Source organism: Sarcophilus harrisii, chromosome 6 (genome assembly GCF_902635505.1).
Source record: "Sarcophilus harrisii chromosome 6, mSarHar1.11, whole genome shotgun sequence".
NCBI lineage: Eukaryota > Metazoa > Chordata > Mammalia > Dasyuromorphia > Dasyuridae > Sarcophilus > Sarcophilus harrisii.
In genome coordinates, this window is record NC_045431.1 from 2,295,046 (window position 1) to 2,309,943 (window position 14,898).

Here is a 14,898-nt window from a genome sequence, read left to right on the forward strand (position 1 = left end):
AGCCCAGCCCGGGGGACGGAGCCCAGCCTGGGAGACGAGCCCAGCCCGGGGAAGGAGCCCAGCCCGGGGGACGGAGCCCAGCCCGGGGAAGGAGCCCAGCCCGGGGGACGGAGCCCAGCCCGGGGGACGGGGCCCAGCCCGGGGAAGGAGCCCAGCCCGGGGGACGGGGCCCAGCCCGGGGAACGGGGCCCAGCCCGGGGACGGAGCCCAGCCCGGGGAAGGAGCCCAGCCCGGGGGGCGGGGCCCAGCCCGGGGGGCGGGGCCCAGCCCGGGGGACGGAGCCCAGCCCAGGGAAGGAGCCCAGCCCGGGGGACGGGGCCCAGCCCGGGGGACGGAGCCCAGCCCGGGGACGGAGCCCAGCCCGGGGGACGGGGCCCAGCCCGGGGACGGGGCCCAGCCCGGGGGACGGGGCCCAGCCCGGGGAAGGAGCCCAGCCCGGGGGACAAGCCCAGCCCGGGGGACGGGGCCCAGCCCCTGGGAAGGGGCTCAGCCCGGGGACGGGGCCCAGCCCGGGGGACGGGGCCCAGCCCGGGGAAGGGGCCCAGCCCGGGGAAGGGGCTCAGCCCGGGGACGGGGCCCAGCCCGGGGAAGGAGCCCAGCCCGGAGAAGGAGCCCAGCCCGGGGAAGGAGCTCAGTGGCTCGGCCCGGCGAGGACGGGCTTCCCAGCGGAGGCATGCCGGGGCAGCTTCGAGGAGACCAGCCCCGGGCCCTGGGGACTCGCTGGCCCGGACTCGGGGGCACTCGGGTGGCCTTCGGGTGGTGCACCCTCCCGGCCCCTTTCTGTCTCCGACAAACGGGGCCAGTAAGGGCACCGACCTCGCCGGGTTAAGGGCAACGCGGTGGCTGCTCCTGGGCCGCAGCCTCCCCGCCACGCGGCGGCCTGTCCCGCAGAGCGGGAATCCCGGTCATCGGACTCACGGGAAACACCCCGCGAACCAAAGCCAGGGCAGGGCCCCCGCCGGCGCCTCTGCTCCCGCAGTCCCGGGGAGGGGGGGCGGGGGGGCGCAGAGGTTGCCGGGATCTTGCTCGGGGCCGGGAGAGGACGCCCGGCCCCTGTGCGCGGGGCCACAACCTAAGGCCCCTGAGGGCGGGAGCTGCGCTGGCCCCGGGGATGGGGACGATCTCCGGGCGGGTCCCACGGCCTCTCCCTCTGGAGTCCGGTCCGTTCCGAGGGGCCTTTACGTCCATTCGCCCGGGCCTGTTTCCCCATCTATGAATATTGGGGGCGGGGGGAGGACTTCCTAACCTGGGTTCAAGCCTCGGCCAGGGATCCCCCTGCCAAAGACCCCGCGGGTTTGGGGGAGGACGGTGGGACCAGAGGCACAAGCCGCATTTCCCCCAGGCCCCCCGAGCCTCCCTTCCGGGGCTACAAGCTCTTGGAAGGCCGGAGCGGACCCTTCTCAGTGCCTCAAGTCCCTCCCCTCAGGGCGCTTCCACTCCGACGTCCCGGCCCCTCCCCCCCCCCCCCCCCCCCCCCCCCCGCTCCCCTTCTGCCCGGGACGCGGGGACGCGCGGGGACGCGCGGGGGGACGCGCGGGGACGCGCGGGGACGCCGCGCTCGCTCCCGAGGAGAAGGGGAAAAGAGCGTTGCCCAGAAGCGCGCACGTCGCCTCTCTCCTTCAGGCGGCCGCGCCGGGCGGAACCTTGTTCGCTCGGCACCAGTTTCCGGGCGACGGCCGGCCGGAAGCACCGGGATCCCCTCGCCCTCCGTAGTGGGCGTGGCCGCTCGGACACGGTGGCGGCGGAGCCGGGGAACCATGGCCGTGGACATCACGCTCCTGTTCCGGGCCAGCGTGAAGACAGTGAAGACCCGCAACAAGGCTCTGGGGGTGGCGGTGGGCGGCGGCGGCCCGGACGGGGCCCGCGATGAGCTGTTCCGCAGGAGCCCCCGCCCCAAAGGCGACTTCTCCGGCCGCGCCCGCGAAGTGGTGAGCCGGTTGTCAGGGCGACGGGGGGAGGGGCGGGACTCTTCTTCCCCGCTAGGGGCGCCCCGCGACTCGGTGGTCGGGTCTGTGAAAGGGGCGGAGCCCTCCCCGCTCCCACTCCCGCACCCCTGGGAACGGCGGGAGCGCGCCCCCCCCCCCCGGGTTCCGGGCCCTCCCCGCGCACATTGCGCCCAAGTGTGAGCTCCCGCACTGGTGTGTCCTGCTCTCTGGAGCCCCAGGCTCGGGAGACGAAGCGCGCCGAGCTCTCTGAGCCCCCGCACCGGGCGGGGGAGCGATGAGGCGGGACTCCTGGCCGGTTAGTGCCGGGGCTTCCCTTTTTGTACTGTAACAAAACAAGGCCGAGCACGTGGGGCCCATAAACACCGCGCTATCCCCCTCCCACCTGCCGCCCTCTGCTTCTGTCTCCGCGCGGGGGTCACCGCCCCTGACTCTGGGAAGGCCCTGAGGGGAGGCGCGAGCGCGAATTCCCTCTGGGCTGGGGGTCTCATACCCCCCCCCCCCGACTGGGACCCTCTACATCCCCGCCTTTCTCCGGGCGCTGCAGATCCCAAGCTCTGGGAGGGCAGGACGGCGTCTGCGTCCCTGTTCTCTCCTCAGTGAGTGTTGGGTTCTGAGCGGTGGTGGGAGTGCAGAAGTCCTGAGTGCAAGTCCTGCCTGGACACTGAGAGCTAGGGAGCGAACAGTGGTTCGCGATCTGTGAAATGGGCTCGCTGTGAGGATGGATGAGCTAAACTTTGCCAAGCCCCGAGAAAGCTGACAGCAGCGTCCGCACGCCAGTCATTGGGTTCTTGCCATCGTCGCACTCCTCACAGTTCCCATTTCTCTCAGTGCCCCCTGTTCGCCCTCTTGCACAGCCACCCCATGGGAGGAACACGATTTTTTACATGTCATTGATGTCTTGTGTTGATCACTAATGATAGTGCTCTATGGTTCTCCTTTGCTTTTTCATTCCCTGGTTTAGGAAATTTTTAGGGCAGATTGTATTCGTCCCATAAAAGTAATTTGGCAGGATGCTTTCCTTCTGAATTTTCGGAATGTTTTGTGGAGTATTGGTATTATTTGGTATCCCAAATCCATCAGGATACAGAATGTTTTTTCTTTGGTACTTTTTGCAGCTGGTTCTCTTTCCTTTTCAGAGACTGAATTATTTAAGGTTTCTATTTGGTTTTCTCTTAGCTTGATAATGTTCTGTTTTTGAAGGTAATCTTGTTTTGTGTTTTCCATTTCGTTCCCACATATTTATGGAAAATTGTTCTGATAATTATTTCAGTTTCTTCTTCGTTGTTATTTTACCTTTGTCATTCATTGTTCATTTGATTTTCTGCTTTCTTTTTAATCAAGTTGATTAAAGTTTATCAATTTTATTAGTTTTTACCCCTAAGGACTAACAGTTAGTTTTATCATTTCTATAATTATTTTGGTTTCCAATTTATTTCTCCTTTAGTTTTCTTTTTGTTTTGTTTTTTTATCCGCTGTTTGTGCTTTGTGTTAAAAGTATTTTTTAAATCATGTTAATATGGTTCCTGCATTTATCTTTTTTGGGTAAATATTTTTATTTAAAACTTAAATACACAATGAGAAAGGGGGGGGGGGAATCATTGCCATCTTTAAGCAAATCATGAGAAGGTTTAATATATGCTAAATTTCCATTTTAAGAAAATCTATATAATAAATACTATTCGTTTTCAAGGTTGTCCAGCTTTTCTTTTTTTCCTTATTTGTTTTCTTTTGTTCTCTGCTGTGTGTTTTTTACTTTTCTTTTCCCCTCCCTTCCCCTTCCCTCCCAATCCCTTCAAAAAGATTCTAGTGCAGCGTGGGGTGATACACACACTAACACATAAATGTAAAACTGTATTTTGCTAGTTTGTCCCCTTTCACAAAAGGTAGGTAGCACCTTCCTTCACAGGTCTGAGTCTTATCATGTTTTTCTAAATCAGCCAGCTTATTATTTCCTACACTCAGTCACATCCTAGCTGAAAGATTATCTATGAAAGTATTCCCCATTTTTTTCATTCTTTCTGTTCTTGGCTACATGGATTTTATTTGGACAAGAACATTTTAATTTAAAATAATCAAAGTTTTCCTTTTTATACTTCAATATTGCTCTCACCTTATAATATAAATATAATTCAGAATCTGATACTGCTGAATCGATTTCCTTTATATTCCCCCCCCCCAGTCTCTCTGAATTTACTGACCTTTTGTTCTTCCAAATAAGTTATTTTTTTTTCTACCTCAATTGGAATGACATTGAATAGATTAGTTAGGTAAAATTGCCATTTAAAAAATTATATTGGCTTTACCTAGCCATGAACAATAAATATCACTTGTTATTTAGATTTGAGTTTATTTGTGTAAAATGTGTTTTATGTTTATGTTCATATAGTTCATGTGTCTCTTTGGCACATTTTACACAAATAAACTCAAATCTAAATAACTGAATTCAAATTTTTAATCTGCTGTTTCCCATTAATGGGTAAATGTGTCCCATTTACAATCTAAGTCACAATTACTTGTGTATTTTCCTTTATATTCTTCTCACCCTGTTTACCCAATCCTTCCTCACCCTTTTGCTTTACTTCTACCTGCTATCTTGCCCTCCTGGTCCTGGACCTACCCACTTCTCTTGAGTCCCTCCCTTTTCTTTCTTCCCCTTCCCCCCATGCCCCTTGCCCTTTGATTTCTTTTTGAATTTTGAAGACTTTTATGCCCTTCCAGTTATTTTTCTATCCTTCTTTATCTCATTCATAATTAAAGTAACATTGCAGTACTACCTTTCCTCCCCTAGTTTCCCTCCAACTGCCTTCTTCTGTATCAGTTTTTCTCTTTTGTGCTTCATTTTATGAGATAATTACTTCTTTTTAATCTCCCTCCACACACTTTGTTTTTTAGAATCATTCTATCAAACTCAGCTCAGCCCATGCTTTTCTTTCAAACTACTCAAATAATGCTGAGTCATAGGAGTACTGCTAATATTTTTATATATACAATTTTATAAGTAAACACTATGATATAAATATAACATATTGAAACAAATATAATAAATTAAACAATTTTGTAAGCAATATTATAAACAATTTGTAATTACTGTTTCTATGATTAGTTCTTTGAACCATTCATTTATGATTTCTTTGTTATTTCTGTTTGTATCTATATCTTGTGTTTCTGCTTCCTGAATTACTATTTTTATTTCATTGTGTTCTATAAAACATATAGTTGCTATTTCTGCCCTTTTGTATTTACTTGCTGTATCTCTGTGCCCTGACTATATAGTCATTTGTTAAAGTTTTGTGTGATACTGAGTATTCATTACCAGTCCTATTCAGAAGATACCATAAGTCCTTTAACTTTAATTTGTGCAGTAATTTGTTCATTTCCATCTTTTCCCTTTTGTTTATCTTTCTGTTAGATTTGTCCAACTCCGAGAAAGGGATGTTAGCATTTCTTATCATGATGGTATTATCATCTGTATCTTTTTGCCATTCACTTAATTTTTTTCTTTGTAAATTTAGATGACAGGGCATTTGGAGGACATAAGTTTAATATTGTTATTGGCTTATTTATTTGTTGTTCTCTTCAACATAGTACAATTTCCTTGTATATCTTTGTTTATAATGCGAATTTTTGTTTTTCTTTTTTTCCTGATAGCAACTCTTTGGATTCACCTATGTAAATTTTGTTCTAGACTCTCAATTTTATTCTGTCTGCTTTTACTTTTTATATATGTTTTTCATAAGCAGCAGATTTTAGAGATTTTAAATAGTCATCTTTTGCTTTCTTTTGTTTTATTGGATTGTTTAGTCCATTCATATTTCAAGTTATGAGTTAAATACACATTTTATTTCATTTGTGTTTCTAGATTTTTTTTTTCTCTGAATGACAACTTGTTGGGTTTTTCCTCCCTTATCTTTTTAAGACAGAACTTTGCTCCTTCTGATCATTTTTGCTTAATCTACTTTTTTTCCCCCAGATTCTTTTCCTCCTTAACTCAATTTTTAAGTCCCCTTACCCCTAGTGTTTGTCATCCCTTGTCTTAGTTTTGGAGTTTTGCTTATTATTTTTTCTTAGTTCCTTTTATATAATTAAATAAATTTCCACCTTTTTGTTGTTGTTGTTGTAGTTTCCTTTTTCCCCTCTCTCATTTAAGTGGTTAATTCAAAATCACCTCTCTCCTTCAGCTTCTTTTTCTGTTAGGTTTTTTCAGTCTTTTGCAATATAGAGAGATATAGGTAAGTTTTTACATTGTTCCATTCTTTACTGTAATTCTTTGATTCATCGTTGTTATACTTATTCTTTTTTAAATTTTTTATGTGCTCCTCATCAAATTAAATTTTTTGAAGTAATAGTTTTGAGTTCTCTTAACAAAAAATTTCTCATTTTATTGGACTTTAGTAATACTTCATTAACAGCTACTGTCCTATATCCCTACTCCTCCATCTCTACAAGATCTTTATGAGGCATCTATATATAAATCGAGAACATCCTCTGTATGAGGCTTTGTAGGAAACCACCAGTTGATATCAACAGCAAACCCCCTCACAGGATCTAGATTTAGAGCTGGGAAAGATCTCAGAACCATTGAGTCCAACCCTTTTTAAAATAATAGGACATTGAGGCCCAGAAAGGTACAGGGATGTGCCAGAAGTTGCATTCACAGAGGTGACAGCCGACCCCAGGCCTTCCTCCTCTAGAAACATGTTTACACTAAGAGATTTCAATAGGGTTGCTTTTTTTTTTTTTTAATTAGGAAAAAGCATTTTCCTTAGTAGAGAAAGCTGCCACTTTTATAGGCTTTTTTCCCCCAACAGTCTTCTGTCCGTCCATTGAAGTCAATCAGGATCTTTAAAAAGCTCTTAACAGTAGATTAAGCCCTGTTAGTAGTCTTCTGGTGATGGCATTTCTCAGATGAGGTCTTAGAAGACTCATGGCTCCACCAGGGTGATGAAGCTTCACCAGGAGGATGGAGCTTCACCAGGAGGATGGAGCTTCACCAGGAGGATGGAGCTTCACCAGGGGGATTGAGCTTCACCAGGGGATGGAGCTTCGCCAAGCGATGGAGCTTCACTGGGGCGATGGAGCTTATGTGGGCAATGAACTTCGCTGGGGTGATGGAGCTTCCCTGGGCGAGGGAGAGGGGCCAGCTTCGAGTCCATGTTAAGAAGGGATCCTCCGGCTGGCCAGGCCTTTAACATTGCCCTATTCACAATGATTAATTTCTGCCACATGGAGAGCAGGAGGGAAGGTGGACGTGTCATCTGTGTCGCCTGTGCCCAAGAGGCCCAGAATCACTGGCATTTGGGGGGGGGTTGGGGATAGGGGAGTGCAGAAAAGGGAATGCTGCACTTAAATGTGGGCTCAGGTGGGAAGGAGAGTCAAAGAGGGGTTCACCATTGGCTCTAGTGGCCAGAGGGAGCTGAACAGGGAGCGCTGGCCCCAGGTCTTCTGATGGACCTCCTGCCTGGTGCTCTGGCAGGTCAGCAGTGCCCCCTGCTTGCCTTTCTCCAGCAACACCTGGGAGGCATCTGGATATTTGGTGTACAGCACTAAATTAATATGATTATTCCCGTTATATGATTGGGGCCCAGGCGCAATGAGTCCCTCCAGAATAGTCAAAGGGCATTGAGTAAAAGAGAGGATTCCTGTAAGGCAAAAATAGAAATGGAAAAATAACCTGGCCCACTTGGCAATTTTGGTTAGAGATAGGCTGGACTAGCAAATACTTACCAGATGTTTTTGCATTTCCTTCCACTTTCTGATTTCATTGTTGCTTCCCTTATCCGTGTCAGTGTATTTCTTTCTTGCCTTATCTACAATGTTTGCTTATATATTGTTATTTTTTTTATTAGGTAAATTTTGAATACTGTGAACTCCATAGAAAAAGAGAGTAACAGACAAGACTACAAAGATACCTTATTTATATTCAGCACAGTGTTAAGATTCTGAAAGATCTTTGGGAGTATATTCTCTGTTAGCTCTTCAAAAATGATAAAATGAAAATTTACGAGTTTTTAATTTCACAAAGAGAAGTAGTAGCATATGTAAAGTACACAAAGTAAAAACAAAGTGTTGATTTAGAAAATCGAATTTTCGTCAATAAGATCTTTCTTACCCAAACAGGGGGTACTTAATTAGGAATAAGAAGGCCACTGAGAGCAGCCAGAAGACTTTCGACCATGTTTTCTGTCATGAAATGTTGACATTGATGAGTTGCCTTTCCACATGAGGTGTTAAAATAAGGTTCTTTTACTTTAACAACAGAGGATGAGATTTTGGCAGATCTTTAACAATCCCAGTTTGAAGAACTTCAATTAGGGCATCTTGATCGACCATTTGACTTCTGCCAATGTTTATAAGAATGGCAGTGGGGTTTATTAGTCCTAGTTAGTTCCCTCTTTCCAATTAACTTGGGAGTCTAGGTCGTCAGAGAGAGGAACAACACTTACAAAGTCAGATTGCTGCAGCAGGTTATCTGGTTTGCAATAATGACCCCAATGGCCTATTCCTCCTCCACTGGCCTGTAGCTCCTGCCATGACTCAGAATCTTCATTTCAATTGCTTTGGCTGGCTGAGCAGCCTCCTTGCCAGCGTTGCCCAAACCGCAGAAGAGAGCCGGTCGCCTCTTGTTCCACCAAATTAATAAGAAAGTCCTTCATGTCCAGTGATGTTCCTCATTCCCTTCTAATATTCACGCCCCAAAGGAAGATCCTCCCACCTCTGCAGCACCCTTAGTTACAGCGTCTGGAGGGCTGACCACACCAGAGCTGGCAATCATGTTCAGGTCTGGAGGACCCAGCCCTGCTTCTGAGATCACAACAACCTGCATGATAAGCAGGTTCTATAGGAATTGTTAGTATGCCGTTTCCTTCCCCATAGATACACTGGTTTTATCTTTTGTTCTCAAGAAATTCTTGACCGATAAGATTAAAATGTTTCTTAAAATCTCCTGTGTGGTCTTCATTCCCACTCTGTGGCGCTTCAGAATCACTTATCAAAACACAAGGTAACTTTTGATGTTGAATGACTTTTTGTTGAAATTGTCTTTGAGAACTCCAGAGTTCTAAAAATATTATTTACTTGATGACACTGCAAAGTTTCTATCCAAAGAGGAAAATAAAAAATAACCGGGAGGAAGACGCCAGAGGTGGGAATACACCATGGCTGACTAACCTTAAAAGATTTAGCACCCCCAAAATTTAGCCCATAATCATTAAGGTGATAAATTTAGAGCCAGCTGGAGCCCTCAGCCTCTTGTAATTCAGTCTTTTTATCTTATAGATGACATAACCAAGCTTGTGAAATAAAGTAAGATGATCTAGGTAACACAGTACAATTGTTCCCCGCCCCCCCCCCCAAAAAAAATCATCTTCTAGTAGTTTGTGATCTGAGTTTTATAGAACATAATTATACTTATTTACTTCTACTCCTATTTATTCTAGCCTTTTGCACTGATTTCATTTTAACTAGCTTCCACATAGTTTTGCACTTTGGCCCTTTATAACAGTGAGATAGTTCTGGGCTCCCTTCATTTCTACTTTTCTTCCCCCGTTATTTTCTTTGAAGTTCTTAACCTTGTGTTCTTTCACAAGACTTTTATTATTTTATCTATCTCTATAAAGTATCTTTTTGGTAGTTTAATCTATAACATAATAATCAAGTTAGGTTCTGCCATTTTGATTTTGATTTAGCCCTGAAGGAACAATGAATATTTTTCTAGTTGATTAGGTGTTAATTCCAGATAGGATGTGTACTTAGGAGTTTTTTTTTTTTTAATATATATATTTCCTATCTTTTCCTTCAGGCTTCCTTTTTTATAGTAATATACATTAGTAATAACCTTGAGGATTCAACTTAAGTCTAAGTTTATTCCACTGAGAATAACTTGATTTGAAAATGGAGAAAACTATTACATATATGGATCAAAGAAGTAAACAAAATTAACTCCCTATCACTTTTCTTTAAGTAATGATATTTTTCTTTCATTCACTATATTTCTAGAAGTCATAAAACATCATCCAGTTTGCTTCAGGAGAGATTTTATCCTTATTCAGCTCTCCTCATCCTTGACTTTGTGTCTCTAAAATCCCTTTTAGTTATAAAAGTTTAAGATTTTAAAAAATGTGTAAAACACCTTTCTTTACTTGGAAAAACATCTGAATTTCTGTGAAAATTAATTAGAATCCACAATAAATAAATGTAGATCTTAAATCTTAAAAGTATTAAGTTTAAGTTGAGTTGAAAAGAAGTCTTTTTCTTCTTCAAATAAGACAAAATAAAAATAAATAAAAGGAATGAAAGTATGTGCTAACTGCCCCTAAATAACCTGGGTAATGAAATCTTTCAGCATAATTGTAACTTAAAACTTATGGTACTTTTTTTTTTAAACTTTCATCTTCTCAACCTAAAACAATAAACTGCTTGAGATTGCCAACCCTTGCTTATTGACAACTTTACACTTGCCTCTTTGGCCTGGTCCGTTCCTTTCATAGGATGAAAGTGTCAGCAAAAGCTAATAAGGACGTTTTCATTTTACCATCATGTTCTGTCATCCTTTATCTCTACAATAGTGAAGTAACAACAAGAGCATTAAGAAAAAAGTGTTCTCATGCTATGTTCACTTTTTGTTCTATTTTTTTTCCTCCTCTCCCATGGTTTTCCCCTTTGTTCTAATTTTTTCAGGAAGCAACATGTATTAAAAATCAATAAAGAAAAGAAAAAAAGAAAAGAGTATTTGGTTTTGTTGTTTTATTTTTTAAACACTGGACCATATACCTCTGCCAGATACATTAGATAACTAGACTTAAGCAGAAATGTATGTCATCACACAAACCTGGATTGAGGAACAAAAAAAATAATTTTTCAATTACAAATAAATTCAACTGTCTCCCTCATTTTGTGTGGTCTGGGGCAAGAATCTCATCATCTTATCTGTAAAAGAAAGTGTTGGTGTGTGAACTAAAGGTCCCAAAGATGTCATGTAGCACACTTTTTGGAGCTAGAACTACCCATATCTTTGTTGGGTCTTTCCATTTTATTTTGTTGCCAGTGGGTTTCTATATCTTCAGAACTACATAGCCAGTGACTTCTGTCCAGTGGCTGGGCCAGCACTTTCTGCCAAGGGGGATCCTGGAGAGGTGCTGAAAATTGAGGAGATCATTGGAATAAAAGAACACATCTTCTCAGCACCATGTTGGTTTGCTGAGCAAAACTTGTCAACTACAGATGTCCTTAGAGTCAGGAAGCCCTGAGTTCAAATTCAGCCTCAGATTCTTAACCCTAACTAGCTGTGTGACCAGGGTCACTTAACCCCAATTGCCTTGCAAAAACAAAACAAAAACAGAACTTGATATAGGGCATTTAGTAGTTTTACAAATAAATCATAGTTGTTTTCCCCAGATATCAGAGGACACAAAAAACTTTGTCTCCCATAGCAGGCCTCTGATCTCTCTAGTCTCTGTTCCTGGAAAGGAATAATAAACTGCCCCAGGAGGCCCCGTCTGGACCCCAGTGCGTCTCCTTCTTTCCCTTTCTGATTCTGGACTCAGGAGGAAGTTTAATGACCTGTGGGAGTTTTTGACAACACCGGGAACCTGGCTCTGATGTCAGCATCAAAGGGCAAATGTCATTGTCAGGGGGCCTCTGAGACCTGGCAGGCCCTGCCAGGCTCTCTTTGCTGCTTGCTTCTCTTTATCTATATTGTCCGGTTTGACAGATTTTTTCCCAAGCATCAGTCAGATCCATAATTGATCCCTTGGGATTAGGAACAAGGAAAACCACACCTCTGAGCCTCCTGATTCAGGCATGATCTGGGCCACGGCTTTAGCGACCAAATCGATGATATTGTGGTCAGTGCCGCACTTACCGTTCCGCAAAAGCCACCTCCTGGTTTTTGAACAGCAGTGATGTCACGACCATGATCGCGGGTCCTTGTGCCACACCAGAATTGTCAGAAGTGACCTTAGCTGGGGGTGGGGAAAGCAGCCGGTGTCAGAAGAAGCTCAAGAGAATTACCGTGTTTCCCATAGTTTACTCTCATCACAAAAAAGGGGGATCAGCAAAAGAGGCGGAGCTGAGGGGATGCTTAATTTCAATCCTCAAGATGATAAAGAGGCCAGTGGACCAACCAGCTCCCCATTTGTGGGCTTACAGTCTCGGAAGGTAGCAATGGCTTTTCTTCTCAACCACCAGTCTTCTGTTCTCAGCCTTATGATGCCCTTGCACGTGCCATTGGTAGAATAGATTAGGACAGATCAACCCTGTGGCCGTGCAGATCCATTAACCCCGACCATCTTGTCCAAGGGATGTGGCCATAGAGCTTGGGAGAAGAGCTAAAAGCCTTTGCTGTTCAATAGCCATCATGAAACTAGAAGGAATTATTAGTATGGTAGGGTGATTTGGTAGTCAGGAAGGCTTTAATAAGGTGGATTTAATGAAATAAAATTTAATAGGGATAAATACAAAGGTTGTCATTCAGCTTCAGAAAGTCAACTGTACAGGTGTAATATGGGAAAGATGCATCTAGAAAAGTTTTATGTTAAAAACTCCAGGCTGAATCAGCATTGCGATGGGACAGCATCAGCCATACAGCTGGGTGGCCATGGCTCTGGGCTGGCAAAGCAAGGATTTAGGGGTGTGTGTGTGTGTTGGGGTGGGGGACAGCTTTGGGAATGACCATCTAGGTAGGGCTGACTTCAGTTGCAAGAGTTTTTACGTTTTTAAACTGCTAGTCAGCTTAGGGAACGACCTAACGAAAGAACTTTGGGTAGTGGGCAAGTTGAAGTCCAGACTTTGCTGTGTTTTCTGTTATGTTGGGCAAGTCAGTTTGCCTTTCAGATTTTCATTTCCTCTTTTGTAAAGAGAGAATTTAGAGTTAAATTCTCTTTGGAGGTCTGTGATTTGGGTTTGTTGTTTTCCAAGATGGAAAGTGTTAAGTAGGGCTGCATGATGGGCTGCATTACTCCAGCTTTTACTTACTCTGGTTCTGATTCTTACACTAGACTGGACTTAAAGACACGCATTAGGGTGATGAATTGGTATGGCCAGAAAATTTCCAGATACCGTCTCTGGCTTGGGGAGTGGTTGTGACTTTGCTGTGGAGGGAGCATCCAAACTAGTGACTTTGTGGAGCCTTTCCTCATTGGAAGTGTCTTCTTGCAATCCATTATAAATCCCACGTGTGCCAGAACCATGCTGTAGTTTGGATACTCCAGACTCCACAGCACTGTGTAGGGCAAGGAATAGAGTGGATGCTCAATAAATACTTGTTGGGTGATGAGCAAGAATAGACATTCACAGCTGGTGGGATGGAAATGCTAGGACTGAAGTTTGGCTCCTCAAAGAGGCTCTGGGAAACTTGTGCTTTGAAGGACGAGGGAACTAAATTTAGAAATCATTTTGACCCATCACTTTATGATTATGCAGGCCTAGCCAGCCCTTCCTCCCCTAGAGACAACTCGTTTAGGCGCTACAGTCCGACGTGGGTTTTCTTTACACTTGGTGCATGCTTTTTCAGCTACTAAATAGTGTATAAAAGAGAGTGCTACATGGTAAGGCTGAAAAATTGTAGGTTGGCGTTAGATTATAAAAGCCAGATTGTGGAATTTCAAATAGAGAGGTTAGATTTTGATCCTAGAGATAACTAGGGAACCTTTGAAGTTCTTGTTTGTTTGTTTTATTTTTAAGCAGGGATGTGATACTGGCAAATCTGTGCTTTGGAAAAATTGCTTTGCAGCTATTAGGTTCCATCTCATACCTATCAGAAAAACTAATATGCATAAAAGGGAAACGACAGATGTTGGAGGGGGGATGTAGGAAAATTGGGACACTTATGGACTGTTGGTGGAGTTGTGAACTGATCCAACTCTTTTGGAGAGCAATTTGGAACTATGCTCAGAGGACGTAAAACTGTATACCCTTTGATCCAGAAATATCACCTCTATGTCTGTGTCTCAAAAAGATCCAAAAAAGGGGAAAGGACCTAGTTGTACAAAAATATTAATAACAGCGCTTTTTCTGGTGGCAAGGAATTGGGAATTGAGAAGAAGATGCTCAGCAATTGGGGAATGCCTGAACAAGTTGTGGTATAGAAATGTCATGAGATACTATTGTGCTGTCAGAAATGACTAGCAGACAGATTTCAGAAAAATCTGAAAAGACTTAAATGAACTGATACAAAGTAAAGTGAACAGAACCAGGAGAACACAGCAGCAACAATGTTTTATGTTAAAGACTGTGAATGACTTAGCTGTTTTCAGCACTACAATGATCCATGACAATTCCAAAGGACTTGTGATTAAAAGTGTTACCCACATCCAGAGAAAGAACTGCTCAAATTGAAACAGAAAGTTTTTCACTTTATTTTTTTCATGTTTTTTTGTCTGTCTTTCACAACATGACTAACATGGAAATCTATTTTACATAATGGTGCATGTATATCAAATGGCTTATCTTATAAATAGGAGAGGAAAAGGAGGGAGGAAGAGAATTTGGAACCCCAAATTTAAAAATTAATAATGTTTAAAATTGTTTTTTACATGTAATTAGGAAAAAAACTTATTTTCAGGAGAGGAAGAAAGAAGTTGGAGACCAGTTAGAAAGCTATTGTGGTAGTGTGGGCAATAGTGATAAATGGGGGTACTTGCTGGTCATGTCAGTGGAGAGAAGTAGAGAGATACTTGGAGAAGGGGTAGAAGGTGAGAACTGATCATAGACCTGGTCACATGGACTTGAGAGAATGTTGCTTCCAGCTGAAGCAGTTTTTTCTAAAATTCTGAGAAGATGAATAATGATGGTCTTTCAACAATTTGGGCTTTATCTGTCTTTTATTGCCGATTTAAACAGTGTCAGAAGAAAAGTGAGTATTTTACATTTCAAATTCATTTTCTTTTATGATGGAAACAATTTCTTTGAGAATTCACCTAAAACTTAGGGGTAACTGATTTTTGACTGTAAGGAT

General features: G+C 44.2%; 1 protein-coding gene across 2 annotated transcripts in view; it reads left to right on the forward strand.

Moving 5' to 3' along the window:
- Nucleotides 1-1,624: 1,624 nt before the first annotated feature.
- Nucleotides 1,625-14,898, forward strand: part of STX18 (syntaxin 18) — a 75,688-nt gene continuing 62,414 nt past the window's right edge. Inside the window, exon 1 of one of the 2 annotated variants that reach the window (XM_031942875.1) lies at nucleotides 1,625-1,928. In XM_031942875.1, the coding sequence (XP_031798735.1) occupies nucleotides 1,758-1,928 (171 nt within the window). In that variant the 5' untranslated portion in view covers nucleotides 1,625-1,757. The remainder of the gene's footprint in view (nucleotides 1,929-14,898) is intronic. The other variant, XM_031942874.1, reaches the window with a different exon arrangement.